The sequence below is a fragment of the Pipistrellus kuhlii genome, unplaced genomic scaffold (genome assembly GCF_014108245.1).
Source record: "Pipistrellus kuhlii isolate mPipKuh1 unplaced genomic scaffold, mPipKuh1.p scaffold_m20_p_25, whole genome shotgun sequence".
Classification (NCBI taxonomy): Eukaryota; Metazoa; Chordata; class Mammalia; order Chiroptera; family Vespertilionidae; genus Pipistrellus; species Pipistrellus kuhlii.
The window spans coordinates 59,887-79,844 of NW_023425524.1; the positions used below are offsets into that span (position 1 = coordinate 59,887).

The following is a 19,958-nucleotide window of genomic DNA, read 5'->3' on the forward strand; positions in this document are numbered from 1 at the left end:
AGTCAAATGCTGCCCGTTTCCCCTCTAAGGCCCTCCTGACAGTTTCTTTTTTTAAAAATCTAACAGAGGCTGAACTCCAGGAAGGCTGACATTGAAATGACCTTGGCCACGGCTGGCCAGGATGGTTTCTGTTCCGGAAGCTGCCTGACAACAGCGCTTTATCCGGCTCCCGGGCAGCCACAGGCAGCGCGAGTCCCAAACGAACCAGCACGTGGATTTAAAAATGTACAAATTCAAATGCAAGAAGACGGAATCGAAACAATTTTAAGTGGTACAGGCTGAGCTTAAGACCTTCAAGATGCGGAAATGTGGGCCAGAGGGTTACTACTAAGCAAATGGCTCTCATCCTGGCTGAAGTTCAAATGCAGAAAACACTTATTCCGGATTCATCCAGAGGAAAATCTGTACCAGGAAACAAAGGAAAAGCTCTAAATATCCTCAATAGCTTTAATCAGAGGATTTGCGTTTGATACAAAGAAAGGATGCATTGTGCACAGACCAAGGCAGTTAAACTAATTCGTGGATTAAACAATAACAATAAAAACAACCTAAACTTGTAAATGGTGGTTTTTTGTTTGTTTGTTTTAGCTAACGAAATTCAGTACTTCTTAGGAAATTCTACTTTTTTTTCTTTTTCTTTTTTTTGAAACCAAACATAATGATAACTTTGACTTATTTATTAACCGGGTCTCCTGAATGCTTTAAGAAGTCTTACTGTAGGCCAAAGCGAAACGTCGGAGAAACAGGTTTTTAAACTGAGAGCCGGGTAACGTTTTGTCTAATGAATGCTATGGTAGCAATCAACCTCTAGGACAGATAAAAGGACTTGATTTTCCCCAAAGGAAGAAAGAAAGAAATCTTACTGTCTGGAAAAATGTCCTAATAACTGGCTTAAACTTTATTTTTATTTTTTTTAAAGAGTTTCACTTACAAACTATCTTTGCTTCTTGATCGGAATCGAACCTGAGTCCCTTCGGTCTGCAGGTTGACGCTCTATCCACTGAGCCACACTGGCCAGGCAGGACTAAACGCCTGTTGGCATCACCCTGCAATGGCCTTTACACCCCCAGGGCCGTCACCTGGTCCCCAGCTCAGCATGTCTCCCACACCTCAAAGCCCCTCCACCCCCTCTCTGACCCGCTCATGCACGCAAAGTTCCCACACATACTTGTGTGTTACATTCAGTCGTTTTCCTCTCGCTCATCTGGCTCCTGTCTGTTTGAGAATCAGATCAGCCAGAAGAACCTCGAGGGCAGAGGGAAATCTGTCCCTCCCCAACGTGGGTAATTAAGTCTTAAGCGATTAAAATGAAAAAGCCATCTCCTCGGTCACACTAGCCACGTTTCGCGTGTGCAGCAGTCACGTGGGGCGCGTGGCCACCTCTGCGGGCGATACGGACAAGGGACGTGGCATCGCGGGAAGGGTTGGGACCGTGCTAACCGCTCAGGCAGAGGGCAGGGGCTGGACAGACCATCAGGAGCGTCCTGTCGTCACAGAAAGAAGGTTTAGCAACTAGCAGCGGCAGCTCGTGACGGCTGAGGGATAAGGATTTCCTTAGAGCAGGAGAAAATCCGAGTGAGAAAGGGTCTTCGCGATCTTAACCGAGACGCGGGTGCTGGTGAGGCCGGGAGGTGCTCCTGAGCCCTCATCTCATCCGACCGTCACGGGCACAGCAGGAGCTGGCGAGGTGATGACCCCACCTTCCAGGCCTTACCCAGGGCCTTACACGGTGCAGACCCGGATACCACCAGACACGGCAGAAAGCCTCCCAGAGCCAGAGGCGGCTTGTCCTTAAATAGCGCTCCTTGCCCGGATGGTGTGGCTCAGTGGTTGAGCATCGACCTATGAACCAGGAGGTCAGGGTTCGATTCCCGGTCAGGGCACAGGCCCGGGTTGTGAACTCGATCCCCAGGGTGGGGCGTGCAGGAGGCAGCCGATCCATGATTCTCTCTCATCCCTGATGTTTCTATCTCTCTCTCTCCCTCTCCCTTCCTCTCTGAAATCAATAAAAACATATTAAAACACACATACACACACACACAGTCATGCCTTCAGCTAGGGAAGGGAAGCGCAGACACTGCATTCGCGAAGGCCGAGCGGTGACATGGACACCCCTTTTCTTAGACGCAGCCTCACGTCCAGGTGAGCCGGGGCCCGCTCCGCAGCTCAGCACGACGGCTCGGCTTTTCCGCCGTCACTGTCCCGTTAAATTGCTCGGAAAACGATGCTTTATCGTGTCCTTGGCCCTGCGAGCTGTCAGAGCGCTTTTCCAACGGCTCTGATGGCCGACAGCCAGGCCACGTGGTGGAGGACCGCGCTGTTTTCCCAGCAGGCCCGCCGGCCGGGCTTACCTGCGGGGCGAGCCGTCGCCGTGGGGCTGGATGATGACCACCTTCACGGTCACGGACGTGCGCAGCAGGTCGATCATCTGCTCGTGGGTCAGCGTGGCCACGGCCACCTTGCAGATCTCCACGAGACGGCTGCCCTGGCGGAGGCCCGCCTTCCAGGCGAAGCCGAAAGGCTCCACGTCGGCGACGATGCCCTCGAAGTTCACGTGGAAGCCCAGCTGGCCCAGCCCGTTCCTCCTCAGGGTCATTTCCACGGTCTCGCAGCCTCTGGTCACTATCTGCGGGGACAGGAGACGGTCAGAGACGCGGCTGTGAGGTCCCTGTGCAGGAGGTGCACACACAGGCCTCGCGCCTGCTCCTCCTCAGCCTCACAGCCCCGCCCTCGAACTGTCCACGTGACAGGGGCACGTCTCGATTCAAGTTCAGCGTCTGTCGTTCACCATATGGCATCAGGCACAAAGCAATAACAAGAGTTAAGCAATGGTTTCATTCTTTTTTTTTTTTTTTTTTTTTTTGGTTAATACTCGCCCAAGAATATTTTCCCATTGATTTTTAGGGAGAGTAGGAGAGAGAGAGGGAAAGACAGAGAGAGAGACATCGAGGTGAGAGAAACACATCGATTGGTTGCTTCCAACCAGGGCCAGGGCCCGAGGAGCCTGCAACCGAGGTATGTGCCCTTGACCAGAATCGAACCCGGGACCCTTCAGTCCGCAGGCTGACGCTCTGATTCACTGAGCCAAACCGGTTTTGGCATTTTTGCCATGTCTTGCTTCTCAACATTTGCTAAAGCGGAAGGATCCTGTTCTCCATTTATCTGGAGTCCTTCACATCCTTACGTGGACTCAGTCATCACAGGAAACAGCCATTCAATCCTAGGTGTCATTCATTCCTAAGTGTCATTCATTCCCTAGATGCCATTCGTTCCTAGATGCCATTCATTCATAGGTGTCATTCATTCCCCAGGTGCCATTCGTTCCTAGATGCCATTCATTCATAGGTGTCATTCATTCCCCAGCTGCCATTCGTTCCTAGATGCCATTCATTCATAGGTGTCATTCATTCCCCAGGTGCCATAACCACGGCGGGGTGGGGCGTGCACAGTGGGGCCAATAGCAGTCGGGGACTGAAGGCCTCAGGACGTGGGGAGAGGAAACCCGGGGGACTCACCCCCAGGCGCTGGACCATTTCCCGGATGTCCTCCGGAGAGCCGTCCACCGAGGAGAGAAGGATGCACTCGCCTCTCTCGTAAAACACTTTGATGCTCATGAGTCCCGAGGTCCAGCCGATGACGTCCCTGCAGGAGCAGTTGAACACCACGTTCTTGGACTCCTTCTCGACGAGCATGACGAACTCGTTGGAGATGCCCAGCAGGCACTCGATGTCGGCCGCCTGGCCGAAGTCCCGCGCCACCACGTGCCACATGATGGCGCCCACGCTGAACAGGTGGGCGTCCTTGCGCGGCTTCACCTTCTCCTTCTTCTTGGCGCCCAGCGTGATGAAGCTGAACTTGGCCGAGGTGTCCACGGTGGCCGTGGTGACGAAGTTCTCCGCCAGGTCCTTCAGGTACTCCTGCCGAGTCCGCGTGGCCATCGCCCGGAACTTCTCCGACTTGTGGGCCGCGTTCTCCGCGTTGATGACCTTGGCCAAGAGGAAGTCCCGGAACACGGCGGACTTGGGGAACGTGACGCCTTTGGGGATGGGGGGGCCGAACGGGGGCACGTCTTTGGATCTGGAGACCCCGACGCTGAGGAGGAGAGAGAAACGGGATGGGCGGTGGTGCCCAGACCCCTCCCTTCAGGAACCTGACACAGACACCCTTTCAGCTTAGCCAGCTCTTTGGAGCTTTTTGTCTTCTCATTTCTGCATAAGTTTTTAAAATATATATATATATATTTTAATGATCTCAGAGAGAAAGAAGGGGGAGGAGATATAGAAACATCAATGATGAGAAAGAATCACTGATCAGCTGCCTCCTGCACACCCCACACTGGGCATGCACCCTGACCGGAAATTGAACTGTGACCACTGAGCATCACCGGCCGGGCTGGAGAAGTTTCTATTTGTTTGAGTGGTTTGCACACCCCTCCTCGGTTAACAGAAAGCACAATGCAATCCACTCTGCTTGTAAGATCTATATTTATGCCAAAAAAAATTCCTCCCGGTTGGCCTAATTAAAACAAAAAACCTGAAAAAAATAGATATTACGTATGTTTAGGGTCTTCTGTGCCAATAATGAACCCCTCTTGTGATAGAAGCAATAAACTAAAGATAGAAAGTAACTTAAAAATGCTTGTTTGGCCTAAAAAAATGGCAGCCAATAAAAATCACACCACATACAGCGCCGCCCTTGGCTCAAGTTTCCAATCCCTTAGGACGGCTCACTGAAGATTATCTTTCATAATTACCATTCTTAGGGAGAGATCTCAGAAGAACCAGCCAATTACCATGTTTGCACCAATGCTGTCTAGTCAAGTAGAAAGTTTATACAGAGTAGATACTGCACTTTTCCCTTTTTTATTACTTTACTTTTAGCGTTAGTGAGTGGATCTGAGCATTAGGCCAGCGCTGTCCTGCTCGGATATGTATAAAAATCGCTGTGGGAGGAAGACAAGCAGGTGGCAGGCATACTGGGCTAGCACGCCGCACAGTAGGGCCAGAGAATCGCTGGCTCTAACCCACACTGCACCCCGCCTCGGCCATTTCCGCTATTTATTCTTCATGAATGTGAAGTGAACACGATGATCCCCACATTTAAGAGAAGGAAGCAGAGGCTCCGAGAAATAAAGAATTCATACCAAGCCCCACAACCTCAGCTCAAAGGCCCACTCTTTTCCCAGAACCCCACGGAAGTTCAGCTGTTTCTTAGGAAAGAGTTGCCCAGCCCGGCCGGTGTGGCTCAGTGGTTGGGTGTTGCCCTAGGAACCACGAGATCCCGGTTGGATTCCCGGTCAGGGCACAGGCCCGGGTTGTGGGCTCCGTCCCCAGTGGGGGGCGTGCAGGAGGCAGTCGAGCAATGGTTCTCTCTCCTCATTGATTTCTCTCTCCCCCTTCTTCTCTGAAATCAATAAAAAATATATTAAAAAAAAAAAAACACACACGAATTGCCCTTTACTCAGGAGGAAAGAAGGAAAGCAGGCCTGGGTGGAAACGGCTGGGGCCTGAGGCCCGTGGACGGCTGAGGGAAGTCACCAGGGCCAGTGGCCCCTCCAGTTCCCAGCCTGCGGGAGCCTGTGCTCCCAGGAGCCGGGCCGACAGGCAGAGTTTTGCTCTGTGATAGATAATTCCTCCTCCTCCAGCAGCACTGCCCTGGCCACATCCCCCTGCCCAGGCTGGGAGCAGGTACCTTCCAGTGCTGGCAGGGGCCGGAGGAAGTTTTTACGGAAAAAAATTCAAGGAAATGTATCCTTTACATTTCTGATCTGCTAGGCATTTCGTTTTCTTCAAAAAAAACGGGAAGGTAATTATTTCTTACAGAAGAAAGCATGCGAGTGAAGACAGAGGGGAATATAATTAGACAAAAGGGATAATTATGGGGTTAAAAATAGTAATTGGGAAATAAAACGACCCGCGGGAGGGAGGAGCTGTTGAGATGGACCGGGGGAGGGGAGACGGGGAGAGAGGAGAGCCGTCGGGCCGGCTCACCTGTAGCACACGCTCTCCGTGCATGGGCTGTGCACCCTGACGATGACGAAGACGTGCTGGAAGTGGGACCGGATGCTTTTGGGGGTGAAGGGCAGTGCTCCGGGCTCTTGGAAGACAATGGTCACGATGTCATTTCCTATATGCCTTTTCCTCAGGAGCTGCGGGCGGGACAGAGCACACACACGCCGTTACACACGGGCCCTGTCGGTGCACACGACCAGCCCGCCTCTCAGCAGAGGGAAGCCAGTTGGAGCAGCTCCTGACCGGCCCCAGGACAGCACCTGGGGGATGAAATCCCACGTTATGTCCCGCTCCTTCAGCGGCACTCTCTCTCCTTTTACCTTTTGTGGATTTCAGAGAAGAAGGAAGAGGGAAGGGGAGAGAGCAAGAGAGAGAGCGAGAGAGCGAGAGAGCGAGAGCGAGAGAGAGAGAGAGAGAGAGAGAGAGAGAGAGGGAGAAACATCAATGATGAGAGAGAATCACCGATCGGCTGTCTTCTGCACACCCTGCAGTGGGGATCAAGCTCACCATCTGGGCCTGTGCCCTGAGTGGAAATCGAACCCTGACCTCCTGGTTCACAGGTCGACGCTAACCACTGAGCGACACCGGCCAGGCTCCTTTAATCTTTTTACCCTAAAGCAATACACGTTAGAGATCAACATGCTTCAAGGAATTTCATGGGTGAAGCTCTTTGACTCAGAGGAGACAGATCCTCACGGTGGCCTCAGTCAAGGGGAGCCATTGGGAAGAATAAATCCTAAAACTCATTGTAATCGAATAAAATAAGAACAATTAGTAACTCCCCGTCCAAGAACAGGATGCTTGAATCTGATTAGAGGCTCCAGCCATGTAACATCTGGCAAGTGAAGCCAAACATTCTCCACTTATCGGCTAAGACCTTATCGAACACCGGAGAAGGAATTTCTTGGACTTCTTACAAAAGGTAAGTGGTTTCTCTAGTGAGCGGTGCAGGGTTTTTTTTTAACTGGTCAGTGATATTCCGGATGATCGGAGCCTGGAAGGGGAAGGAGAAAGGTGTGCCGGCCATAAACAAACAGCCCAGCAAGCCCGGAGGGCAGGCCCTGACCGCCAGGGACTGTTGGCTTGGGAATTGGGAACAGGAAGTGACACCCACTAGGCTAACGTCTCCCTTCTCCACGTGACGCTCAAAACACTCTTCAGTGCCAAGAGAACCAGCTCAGGCCGGGCCGGTGTGGCTCCGTGGTCAAGTGTCGACCCAGGAACCGAGACGTTAGGGGTCAAGTCCCAGTCGGGGCACAGGCCTGGGCTGCGGGCTCCATCCCCAGTGGGGGGCGTGCAGGAGGCAGCCGACCGGTGATTCTCTCTCATGGCTGATGTTTCTCTCTCTCTCTCCCTCCCCCTTCCTTTCTCTAAAAATTAATAAAAACTCTTTTAAAACATTTTTTTCAAAAGGTCACCAGTGCTAGGTCCCACCAGTGCTAGGTTCATCTGTTTTAGACACTTAGTTTGCCTGACAGGCTTCTCTGCCAAAGGGAAGCTTAGAGCTAATTCGTGGGGCTCTTTCCACCGCTGCCACCCTGACTGCTCCACTGAGATTTGTCTGCGGGGCCAGCAGGAGGGAAACACCCTGGGGAGACGGGCCTGTGGACAGGCCTGACTGCCGACCAGGCCCCCGAGACCCCAGGACCCAGCAGGAGGGCAGCGCCCCACGCAGGGCCCTACACCACACCCGGGCGCTTTGTGGGCGGATGACATTCCAAACGTTGAACTTTCTTGCTGGGGTGAGTTCTCTGAAGACTTTTACTGCGTCTCAGAACCAGCTCTCAGCTTGGTTTATTACGAGAACAAACAGAGGAAATTCTATCTGATGTGGACGAGTCTGGACCAGTTAGGCAGTCACAGATGCCATGGTGCTAATGAGGCCGGAGTCACGGGCACGGCCCATGCCCAGCTGCCCATTTCAGACACGGATGCCCTTGGTATGCACGCAACGTGTGGGCATGGGAGGGGTGGGTGAGAGAGACGGGGAGAGGCAGTAGAACCCATGATAAATTAGGAAAAGCACACGTTCCATGATTGGATATGGCGTCATTTACCTGTAACGAATATTCTTTAAAAAAAAATTTTTTTTTTTTTTATTGATTTCAGAGAGGAAGGGAGAGGGAGAGAGAGAGAAACCTCAACAATGAAAGAGAATCATCCATCGGCTGCCTCCTGCATGCCCTCCACTGGGGATTGAGCCTGAAACACGGGTATATGCCCCGACTGGGAATTGAACCAGTGACCTCTGGACTCCTGGGTTGATGTTCAACCGCTGGGCCACACTGAGCTGGTCCAGAATATTCTGATGACAACTCATGAGTAGCAAAATAGTCAATGTCAGAGTACAAGTAATGTTACGAAATTCTTAATAAATCAGCCCCTTACTTTCTTCACTATTCAGGCCTTGGTTTTTCATAACATCTTTGGGATCGGGAACAGGAAAATAAAATGCAAATTAAGTCATTTCAATGCCAGGCTTTATAGCTAGTAAATGACAGAGTAACAGTTCCTACTAAAACTTGCTGAGCACACTGGCCCAGGAACACTTCACGTGCTTCTGTGTATTAACCCTTCTGACCCTAATTATCACTGAGGAAGGCTTAGTGATTAACTCAACAGCTGTTTAGAGACCCTTAGGGACACTTTGTGAAGAAAAGAGCCCAGGCCAGTTCGGCTCAGTGGATAGTGCGCTGGCCTGTGGACCAAAGGGTCCTGGGTTCGATTCTGGTCAAGGGCATGTACCTCGGTTGCCGGGTCCTCCCCAACATGGGCTCTGGTCAGGCCCGTGCAGGAGGCAACCAATCCGTGTGTTTCTCTCTCATCGATGTGTCTCTCTGTCTTTCCTACTCTCTTCCACTCTCACTGAAAACCAATGGAAAGATAACCTCGAGGTAAGGATTAACAAAACAAAGGAGAGAGAGAGAGAGAGAAAGAGAGAGAGAGAGGGAGAGAGAGAGAGAGAGAGAGAGAGGGAGATAAGCATCTGTCTGGGGCGGGAAGGGAAGGAAACTAAAGCTCCAAAAGGTGGCCCAAGGTCACGAGCTAGTAGCCAGGACTCCAGCCCAGGAAGTCTGGCTCGGGAGATCTCGCTCTTTAACAAACTCCATTCTTGGGCTGGAGCCTTGTCTCGGTCGAGAAGGAAGCCACAAGGAGGAACCGAGAGTCACAGAATCCTGCCGCTAAGCCACTAGATACCATCTCATCCACACTAGCTCACAGGATCCTGACACGTTTCCAAACTCAGGGTGGGGTCTCAGAATCACAGCGTCCTTCCCCTGAGCCTGAAGCTACCCTAGATTCCTCCCCAACCCACAGCATGTCCTTATCCTCTATTCATCACCAGCTCTCCTGGGACCCAGGGCCTAACCCAAGGCCAAGGCCATGGGGCAGGGGGCCGATGGTGACCCGTCCACTCCCCGCCTCACTCCTCCCCTCCGCGCTATCCCCGGGGAGTGGAGTAGACAGTGGTCCCCTTGATTCGAAGTCTGCTTTCCATGCTTTCCGTCACCCGCCGTCAACCACAGCCTGAAAATACTCAATGGAAAATTCCAGAAAGAAACAATTCGCAAGTTACAAATGGCTCTCTGTTCTGGGGAGCGTGAGGAAATCCCGTTCGGTCCCCCGAGATGTAAATCGCGTCTTTGTCCAGCATCTGCCCGCGATACACACACTGCAGCTCTGAGCGGCCGGAGTCACATACCTTCCATCCCAGCGAATGGTTAGAACCGGCTCTTTCATTCCCGGGCATCGCTGTTCCTCTCTTACTGCGCTGAACTGACAACTTAAACTTTATCCTAGGTGTGTATGCAGAGGGGAAATATGAGCATACAGAGGGTGTGGTGCCATCTGTGGTTTCAGGCACCCACTGGGGTTTTGAAATGTACCCCTGGGGATGGGGGGGGGGGTGGCTACTATAGGTTTCCCAGGGACCCACATTCAGGATCATACATGTTCTACATGCGAGAAGCGCAACTAAAGAAACAAAGCAGTTCTGATGGTTTCCCACCTCTTATTGATCTGCATAAGTTATCCAAAGTCACAGATGCTCACTCAAGTCTTCAAAAGCGGTAACCATCTAGCGACTCCTCTTTATGCAAATAAACCATCTAACCCGGCTGGCATGGCTCAGTAGTTGAGCGCTGACCTATAAACCAGGAGGCCCTGGTTCGATTCCCGATCAGGGTCCCATCCCCACGATGGGACGAGCGGGAGGCAGCTTACCCATGACTCTCTCATCACTGATGTTTCTCTCTCTCTCTCCATCTCTTTTCCTCTCTGAAATTCACAAAAATATATTAAAAACAAAACACGTGTAAGTAATACTCCCTTGAAAGCCCAAGTGATTAAGAGTCAACGATTCTGAATGCCTTTTAAGAAAAACCCCAGGATTCTCTGCAGAGCCCACAGCGTGACCCTCCCCACCCCGGGGCCGGGCTGGCTGCGGGGTGAGCGTACCTGCTGTCTGTTCTTGGGCATGTGCGGCAGCATGGTGGACACGTGGAACATGAGCTCGTAGTCCTTGTACGTGGTGTAGAGGGAGTGTGTCCCTGTAGAGTCGGCTAGAGACGGACAATCACAAAAGCAAGTCAGGAACCGGAAGTGGGCGCTAGGACACTGAGAAGGTCACCCTTACAGAAGGCGATTTGATCGGAGAAACAAACCACTAGGCCATGCACAATGGTGTCTTGATGGTCCCCTACCCTCTGGAATCTCCTGTGTCTGCTGCTCTCCCATCAGATCTGCAGTCCCTCTGCTCTCACCACGTGCCTCTGAGCCCTCAGCTCAGGGGACCCCCCCCCCCCCCACTGCAGTGACGAGGTGCCTCTGCACGTCCTTGTGAGTATGTGCGTGCTTCCAGCCAATTCTCAGCTGGAACCAGGAGAACAAAGGCCATCCCAAGGCAGTAGCCAGCACCTCAAGGCGTGGGTGGTGGTGGTTTGTGGGTAAGAGCAGTTTGCCAAGAAAGAAAGAAAGAAAACCAGAAAAGGCCTCACTGAACTTCACTAAAACATGTATATTTGCAGTGGAGGTCACGAATGATTTCCTTATCTTTATGCATCTGAGGTGAGAGCAACATGCATTCAACCTAACAGCCCGACTCCGGCTCCGACGAGTGTGGAGGCCACACGTGCGCTAACATGTCTCCAGGTCCTGTGGTCTGTCCTCTCCGTGACCTTCAGACCCAGACCTTGTGACAGGGGTACGCAGACCTGGCACCACCCTGAGGTGGGCGAGTCCCAGTGAATGGGCGCAGGGGGCGGGGAGCTCGAGGCCCCAGGCCACGTGGGTCCCAATGCCAGCCCGCCGCACGCTGGCACTGCCACTCCTCCCCAGGGCGTGGGCCGGCCGCCTTCCCAGACCCTGCACTTCAGACTCTACTTGCTCCTCTCTCAGGAAAAGGACAAGCAACTCATTGCTCCACAATAAGCAGGATTTTCCAACATATACAACTTCCTCTGCCTGGAGTAGCGACTCAACGTCAGCACAAACACTCGGCCGGAATATGTAGAACGTTCTACCTCTGATGACCTAACTGAAGATTCAAGACAGATCGCACGTTAGTGGACGGAAACCCGAGTTTTAAATCGGCCCGTCCACCTGGCACCTGACGGAGGTTCCTGAAAAACAGGATCGTCAGCTTTTCAATGGCAGCTCTGACTCCGAGTCACCGTGGTGAATCCAGGAGCGAACAGAGCCAGCCTGAGCGCGGGCCCGTGTTCATATTCTCGCTTTTAGAAACCAGTGGAGCCGAAACCGGTGTGGCTCCGTGGATAGCGAGTCGGCCTGCGGACTGAAGGGCCCCAGGTTCGATTCTGATTGGGGGCATGTACGTTGGTTGCGGGCACATCCCCGGTGGGGGGGGTGGGGGGGGGCGTGCAGGAGGCAGCTGATCAAGGTTTCTCTCTCATCGATGTTTCTAGCTCTCTATCCCTCTCCCTTCCTCTCTGTAAAAAAAAAATCTATAAAATATATTTTTTAAAAAAGAAAGAAAGAAACGAGTGGAGTGCTCATCCTTGGTAAACCAGAGCCGGCAGGAGGTTAAAACGAAGAGGAAAAGATTCATCCTGAAACACTGGGGTTCTCTCTGCTGGCGTCACAGAGGAAGAACTGACCCCCCCGAGTGCGTGTGAAACATACATGTGGACGAAGACACTTCCCACGAGTGTCGGAGGAAATCTATACTTGACCCCAAACCAGCTGGCCAGGCAGCTCCTGGGCCCAGGCCGGAGGGCACGTGGCCGCCCCCCGGGAGAGGGAAACACAAGCCGACACGGGGCTTACTCTTGTTGTCGAGCTGAGCCCGGTATTTGCTGAAGCCCTTGAGCCGCACGCGCTGGCCCAGGAGGTCCAGAAACTCCTCGAAGGCGGGCCCGGCCGTCTCGTTGTTGTACATCTCCTCCTCCGTGCCCTGGCCGGCCCTGCAGTACAGGATCCCGATCTTGTGCTGGAAGCTCAGCTGCAAGGGGAAGCAGGGCGGTTGGTGACTCATCAGGGAGCATCAGACATGCTGGCTCCCAGGCAAACGAGAACGGCAGAAGCTTCGAGTTCAGTCCTCAGGGAGCTGGCGGGACGGTGCCCCTGAGCAGATGGGCCAAAGAAGAAGGAACTATATTACCCTGGACCAGGGGTCCTCAAACTTTTTAAAGTGGGGGCCAGATCACGGTCCCTCAGAGAGCTGGAGGGCCGGACTATATGAACTATTAATTCCTACTGTAACACCTCGGCTGCGCTCACTGCCCAAAAAAACCTGGCGGGCCGGATCAGACTCCTCTGCGGGCCGCATGTGGCCCGCGGGCCGTAGTTTGAAGACCCCTGCCCTGGACCGTCTGGCTCAGGGGTCTGAATGTCAACCTATGAACCAGAGGTCATGGTTCCATTCCCGGTCAGGGCACAGGCCTGGGTTGCAGGCTCGATCCCCAGCTGATCCATGATTCTCTCTCCTCATTGATGTTTCTCTCTCCCCTCTCTCTCTCTCCTTCCTCTCTGAAATCAATAAAAATATATTTTAAAAAAAAGCAGCAGCAGCTGCAAACGGGGTTGTACAAACGGCCCCAAATCCAGGAACCCCAAAAACACCACGGAAGAAATGGCAGCAATCCTGAGAAATTACGTCAAGCATCCGCCAAGTTTCCAAAATGCACGGGTAAGGTCAAGCATCTGCTACTCAACTGTCGCTGGAAATACTTCGTCTCGCGCCCGCCACAGATTAACGAGAATTATCCTCCAGGTCGGGAGTCAAAAAGGCCCCAGACTTTTAAAAGCTTTCCGTCGCTGGCTCCACACGTTCCCCTTCTTGCCGTTCTTTGAACAATCATAAAAATATGAAATATGAAAGGCTGCAGTAAGAAAACAAATCCAACGGAGGCCGGGTAAGGCCGGGGTCCCAGCGGGCGCTGTGATATATGCACATAAACAGAATACTGTTTGCTTTCCATCGAAGTGGCTCTGCCCGCGCAATTAGAGCCATTTCTACATTTCGACTATCTCGAAAAGAAAACATCTGTTAAATATACAAAGGCAGCGAGGAATGTTAATAGCGATTGAAGGGTTCCGGCTGTAACCCTATGCCGGGCGCTCCCCCGTGGGTGGGAGCGCGGGTGCGGCTCTCTCCCAGGCTGGGAGGGAGGGGGAGGGAAGAGGGGGGGGGAACAGGATCCATCTTCAGATTCTCGGGTTCTCCCCCAAGAGGGCCCTCTTCTCCCTCCGCGGTATCAGGGCCCTCCATCTCCCTCGCAGCAACCTGAGCCGCAGACACTGACAGATCAGCAGACGGGCCTCTCTCTCCAGCCGTCAACCCAGACCGCGCTCGCTTTTATGGCCTCGCTGGACGAGAGAGCCCGGATCGGGATTCAGAGCTGACTCGGTCAGCGAAATCAGGAGACTCTTTTCCCCCTGGAGGGGCCCTGACAGACGCTGTCTCGTCCGCAAACCGGGAGAGTGTGTGTGTGTGTGGGGGGGAGACACCGGCTGGGGGGACGTGAGCGCCTGCAGGGAGCAGCTCATGGGCCAGGAGGTAGAGTCACCAGGACAGGCCTCTGAGGGCACGGACCCCGAGTGCGTGCTGTGGGGGGAGGCAAGGAAGAGCCACCTGTGAAGATGGGTCCTTGGGTCCTGGCCGGTGTAGCTCAATGGATAGAGCCTCGGCCTGCAGACCAAAGGGTCCTGGGTTTGATTCCGGTCAAGGGCACGTACCTTGGTGGCAGGGTCCGCCCCGGCCCAGGCCCTGGTTGGGGCTCCTGCAGGAGGCAGCCAATACATGTATCTCTCATATCGATGTTTCTGTCTGTCTTTCCCTCTCTCTTCCACTCTCTCTAAAAACCAGTGGGAAAATATCATCGGGTTAGGACAAACAAAAAGAATAAAATGGGCGCTCCCTGTGGGGCGAGGGACCGCTCTGGCCTCAGGCTCCTGCCAGAGCGAAAGCTCACGTGGCAGCTGGGGGCCACAGCCAGCCTGTCCGCTTCCCTCCCACCAGAACAGACTCCCCGAGACACAGCCCTGATCACGTCACCCCCCTAAACCCTCTTGGGCTCCCTGCTGCCTGCTCGACCCACCCACCCCATAGCCAGGCATCCAAGTTCACGGGCTCCGGTTCTTGTAAGGAAGCAAATCCAGTTCCTCCAACAGCCCACCCCCCTCTCTCCCTGCTGGGATGCTGCCCACGGCCCCGTGGCATCGTCATCGCCTTCAGAGCTGCCTTCTTGGCAAGGCGCTCCCTGCATTTCCACGCCTCCCGGGCCCAGGGCACAGCCTGTGTGCTCTTGGCCCTCCTGTTCCCGTGGCCCTGGCAGGGGCGCTCCGCCAGCTATGCAGGCGGCATGTGTCTGGCCCCGGAAAGGGGCGTTCTGGGGGAAAAAAAACCCAGCAAGAAAAGGAGTCCAGGCACCAAAGAGAGACGATCGGAAAGGAAAGGTGGATGGGAAACACCCCCCGGCCTCACAGGACACGCACCCCCTGCTCGTCCAGCTTGAGCAGCTGCTCGGGGACGCGGGGGGAGCTGGCGGCCTGCCGCAGGCACTGGATGTTCAGCTCGGGGATCACGTACTCCAGCACCTCCTTGAGGGGCAGGCCCCGCGCCGTGCCATGCCGGGCCGTTGAGGGCACCGCGTCTTCCAGAATCGCTCCTCTCAGCGTGGTGAGCTGCAGGGGCGACACACGGGACCGGCGTCAATCTTTTCTTAAAACGTATTTTTATTGATGTCAGCCAGGAAAGGAGAGAGAGAGAGAGAGAGAGAAGCATCAATGATGAGAGGAAATCACGGATCGGCTGCCTCTTGCATGCCCCACCCTGGGGATGGAGCCCATAACCTGGGCATGTGCCCCTGACCGGGAATCAAACTATGACCTCCTGGTCCATAGGTCAGCAGTGCTCAACCACTGAGCCACACTGGCCAGGCCATCCATGTTTAAATAAAAAGGTGTGGCCCTTGCAATGATCTGAAATGCGGTAACAGTTCTCCTTAAGAGTCTTCCTGAAATAACCGAACGTGTGGCATCCCACGCTCGGCCCCGGACTGTGACCACCGGGCCCCCTCACCTCGCTCGTCCTGAACGCCACCCGGTAGTTGAACTGCGACCCCTCCTTCTCCTTGGCGTCCTCCACCTTCTCCCTCCGGATGCTGACGGCCACGGGGCCCAGGTGCTCGTCGATCCCGAAGTAGTTCTGGTGCTCTGCGGGGGACAGCGCGGTCAGAGGGAGGGGCAGGGCGCCGGGCCGCGGGCCGTCCGCTCTGAGCAACCACAGGCCTCCGGGACCCCCCCCCCCCAAATGGGTGTTTCCAAACCCCGTGTGCTTCCCATGGCACTTTCTTTTTCTTTTCTTTTCCTCTTTTAAATATATTTTTGTTGATCTCAGAGAGGAAGGGAGAGGGAGCAAGAGAGAAACATCAATGCGAGAGAGAATCATGGATCGGCTGCCTCCTGCACGCCCCACACTGGGGATGGAGCCCGCAACCCGGGCCTGTGCCCTGAGTGGGAATCGAACCGTGGCCTCCTGGTTCATAGGTCGATGCTCAGCCACTGAGCCACACCGGCCGGGCTACATGCCACTTTCTAGCACCTCTTCCTCCCCTTCTGCATGAGCCCTCCCCGCTGCTCGCTGAGATTTGGGTGTGAGGAGAGCATCACGGGAGACGGCGTGCTGCCCTCTCAGGAACCGTCCGGAGGAACCTGGCTACGTGAAGAGCCGTGGCTGGAACTCTTCCTCCCGCGGGGAGTCCCCTTCTGTAACGGAGCGCGGGCCAGAGGGGGCCGGCTAGCCACCCGGATGAGCCAGATCGATCCCGGCGAACATCACCCTGACATCACGAGGCCACGAAAGCGCCCTACAGTCTAAAGTAAAACTGTAGCAACGGAGAGAATGAGCCCCCGGCCCCCCGCCCCCGCTCCCGCCCGAGCCTGTCATTATCGCGCGAACACGATTTCCATAAAATTGCTTCAAGGTGAATCAAAGGAAATTCCTCCCCGGCAGAATGAAAGCGGTGGAAGGGGGGAAAGCTGAACGGCAGTGCTCACATCACGAAGATGCAGGGGGGTGGGAGAGGAAGTGGGTGAAGGAGACTGCAGGGCGGGGAGTGAGACTCGGCGCTCCTGTGCTGCACTTGGCTGTGGAGTAAAGAAGCAGCTCCCTCCGGGAAGAGGGAAAGGCTCTGAGGGAGAGAGGGAAACATCCACGATAAGAGAGAATCATGGACCGGCTGCCTCCTGCACGCTCCCCTCTGGGGATGGAGCCCACATCCCGGGCCTGTGCCCTGACCGGGATCGAACCGTGACCTCCTGGTTCCTAGGTCAACGCTCAACCCACTGAGCCACACCGGCCAGACTTGTTTTCTTTCTTTCCTGGCACAGACAGTGGCATCCGTGTGGGTCTCACAAGACCAGGAGGAGGTTCTGAAAAGTTGGGGCCCTGGGAGACCAGCTTCCTTTACCAGCAGCAAAACACAAGCAAGCTTCTCAGTTCACCGCCATGTCAGGCGTGAATTCCTCTCCGCAGGGGCAAGCCCGGGGCTCAGGCCCAGAGGGCACATTCCCAGGAGGCTGCGGGGCGGGAACCGTGACCTCCTCCCCATCTCGGGGGCGGGCTGAGCGTTTCCCACGGCGGCTACAGCATTGGAGGCGAGATGGGGGGCAGAGGGGTAGGCGGAGTGGCTGTGTCTGCTCGGGGAGGAATTTGCTGTTTAGAAAAGTCCTATTGTGAGGAATAGCACTCAGTGCATCCTATGAATGTAATAGTGCCCAATGCCTGCTCATTTCCTTCAGTGACTGTGTAACACCAGGAGGAGAAAAGAGGAGCCACCAGGCATGAAATCCAAGGCAAGGCAGCTGCACCCCGCAGCAGGGGGTCCCTGGGTCTGTGAGGTACACCCCCCCAGAGGCCGGCCTGTTAGTGAAACCTAAGTGAGAGTGTTTGGCTCGGGAAACCCCTCCCCAGGCTGCGTTCCCCGGGGCCCACCCGCCATATGGTTCACTCTGCTTCCGCCCCTTTTCATCTATTAACCGTTAAAGCGAGGTACCACCTTGCCGACCCTGCACAATGGTTTCCGTTTACTTAAGAGCCACCTGGCCACCCGGAAGATGCGTGCTCTGTGCCGGGCGCCTGCTGCCCTGGGTCGCCTAGAGATGTTTTTATTCTGCTCCCATTTGACAGGTGATGAACTGAGGCCCAAAGCCAGGGCCTGGCCCCCGAGCTGGGACGTGAACCCAGGAGCCGGACTTCAGAACAGCCTGCACATTTCCTCGAGCGAGCCGCCTCGCCCACCAGCCCCAGGCCCGACCACCGTGAAGAGGAGGAAGGCTCCCTCTAACTGCAGCCTATTGATATTTGGCTCTGTGGATAGTGAGTTTGCCGGCTAGAGAGACAGGAACCAGGCCATGGACAGCGGCCTTGGAGGGAGGTGCTGTGTCCCTTGTCCCTCCCAAGAGGCCCGAAGGATGCTGGCTCGCACGCACGCACGCACGCACGCCCTCACCTTTCCCGTAGAAGAACTTGCGGTAGTAGTAGGCGCCGAGGTCAATGTGCTCGATGATGTAGCGCTTGACCTTCTCCCTGTGGATGGGCTGGTTCTCCCGGGGCACCTCCAGGACCGACACGCCCGCGTTGGTGCAGTGCGAGCTGAGGGAGGACTCGAAGGAGCAGTTCTCCCCGGCGCCCAGCGGGGACGCGCTGGCCCTGGACAGCGCGATCCTGCGGTCCCCCTCCCCGCCCGTCTCGTTCCGGAAGTGAGGGCAGCTCAGGACCAGCTCGTTGCTCTTCCCGTCGCCCTCGTCCGCGTCCAGGTTCTCTTTGGGGTTGAGGTCCTCCTTGCTGCCCAGCGGGGACTCGCAGCAGGTGCCCGTCGGGGCCGCGGGCGCCTGCGTCTGGGACGCGGCCGAGGCCCCCGTGGTCATGTTCTTCCGTTTGCCCGCGTTGGCCCGCGTGGCCACGGCCTCGTTGATGTTGAACAGGATGCTCTGGACGTCGTAGTGGGCGAAGCAGCGCTGGCAGGGCCGGGGGCGCGCGCCCCGCTCCGGGCGGCCGTCCTCCGGCTCCGACGTGACCTTGAACCACTCGTGCTCGCTGCGCACCGTCCGCAGCTTCCGGAAGAGGGACGTCTCCGCCGCCTCCGGCTTCAGCCTCCGCTTGAACGGCTTGTCCCTGTCCCTGGCCCTGAGGAAGGCGCCCGCGTCCACGCAGTCGAGCCCTGAGAGGCGGGCCAGCTCCCCGCGGGAGATCTGGGCTGCGGCGTGGAGGCTGGGCGACACGGCCGGGCGGCAGGGGAGGAAGTCCGGGAAGCCCGGGAAGGGGGCGGCCGCGGCCTTGGGGTCGTAGCTTTCCACCCGGTACCCCCGGAGCATCGCGAAGAAGCTCTCCCCGGACAGGCCCTGCCGGTCGATGGAGGAGGTGCTCCCGTACTCGCGGTGCAGTGCAGCCCCCGTGTTGGGGTTCACGGCGCGCTGGTCCAGGACGTCCTCGGCGTCGATGTCGCTGATGGTGACGTCGCTGTTGCTCCTCTGCCGGATGGGGTGAAGGGCCCTCTGCGGAGAGTGGACGAAGGTGTCCCCGGCGGTGTACTTGGCCTCGGCGAAGCCCAGGTCCAGCGGGTCCTCGGGGGGCCCGTCGCCCTGGCCGTTCTGCCCGTTGTGCACGGCGCCCCACACGGCCTTGGGGCCGTCCTTCTTCGGGGGCCACTCGGACACCCTGGCCCTCACGCCCATCTTGGGCACCGCGGGGGTGCCGTTGGCCGGGCCCCCGCCCTCGCTGGCACCCGGGACGCTCAGGGGAGCTGCGGCGGGCCCCATGCTCCCGTTGATGGCTTTGAATTTCCGAGCAAAGTAATCGTCGGACTGCATGGCTCTGGGCGGGTCCTTGAACTTGGAAGGGGCCCTGCCCAGCTTGTGCTTCTCTTCCTGCGGCGGCGGCCGCGGGTCGCTCATGTCGGCGCGGGAGGAGCGCCGCGTCTCAGCGGGAGCACAGGGACGCGGGGCCGGTCACATCGCTGAAGGGCCTCGGCATCCAACACACAGACGAGGCTTCGCCTAGAGCCGCCCTCTCTCGGGTCCCCCGGAGGCAAACGGCATCCCCGGTGCGGACTCTCCGGCCCGGACGTGCGTGTCAGGGATGTTTTATTCGGCCCCGAGCTTTCCAAAGGGTTCCTGAGACATCCGGCCGTGCGCGCTTCCTTCACCTGAAGGAAAGGACAGGGAACAGCGTTAACAGTGACAGCTCGAGTTCCACACATGCTCCATGCGGTTTCTTTCTTTAAAAAAATATATTTTTATTGATTTCAGATAGAGGAAGGGAAAGGGAGAGAGAGATGGAAACATCGACGCTGAGAATCACTGATCGGCTGCCTCCTGCACGCCCCCGTGGGGATGGAGCCTGCAACCCGGGCATGTGCCCTTGACCGGAATCGAACCCGGGACCCTTCAGTCCGCAGGCCGACGCTCTATCCATGAAAGTAGCCC

General features: G+C 55.9%; 1 protein-coding gene across 7 annotated transcripts in view; it reads right to left on the bottom strand.

Moving 5' to 3' along the window:
• Positions 1–19,678, bottom strand: part of SIPA1L2 (signal induced proliferation associated 1 like 2) — a 41,249-nt gene extending 21,571 nt beyond the window's left edge. For all 7 annotated transcript variants that reach the window (XM_045587046.1, XM_045587045.1, XM_045587047.1 and 4 more), the window contains exons 1-8: positions 17,984–19,678; positions 15,553–15,686; positions 14,967–15,155; positions 12,297–12,471; positions 10,470–10,573; positions 5,991–6,148; positions 3,516–4,092; positions 2,352–2,626 (exon numbers count right to left, since the gene is read on the bottom strand). In XM_045587046.1, the coding sequence (XP_045443002.1) occupies positions 2,352–2,626; positions 3,516–4,092; positions 5,991–6,148; positions 10,470–10,573; positions 12,297–12,471; positions 14,967–15,155; positions 15,553–15,686; positions 17,984–19,427 (3,056 nt within the window). In that variant the 5' untranslated portion in view covers positions 19,428–19,678. The remainder of the gene's footprint in view (positions 1–2,351; positions 2,627–3,515; positions 4,093–5,990; positions 6,149–10,469; positions 10,574–12,296; positions 12,472–14,966; positions 15,156–15,552; positions 15,687–17,983) is intronic.
• Positions 19,679–19,958: the final 280 nt, after the last annotated feature.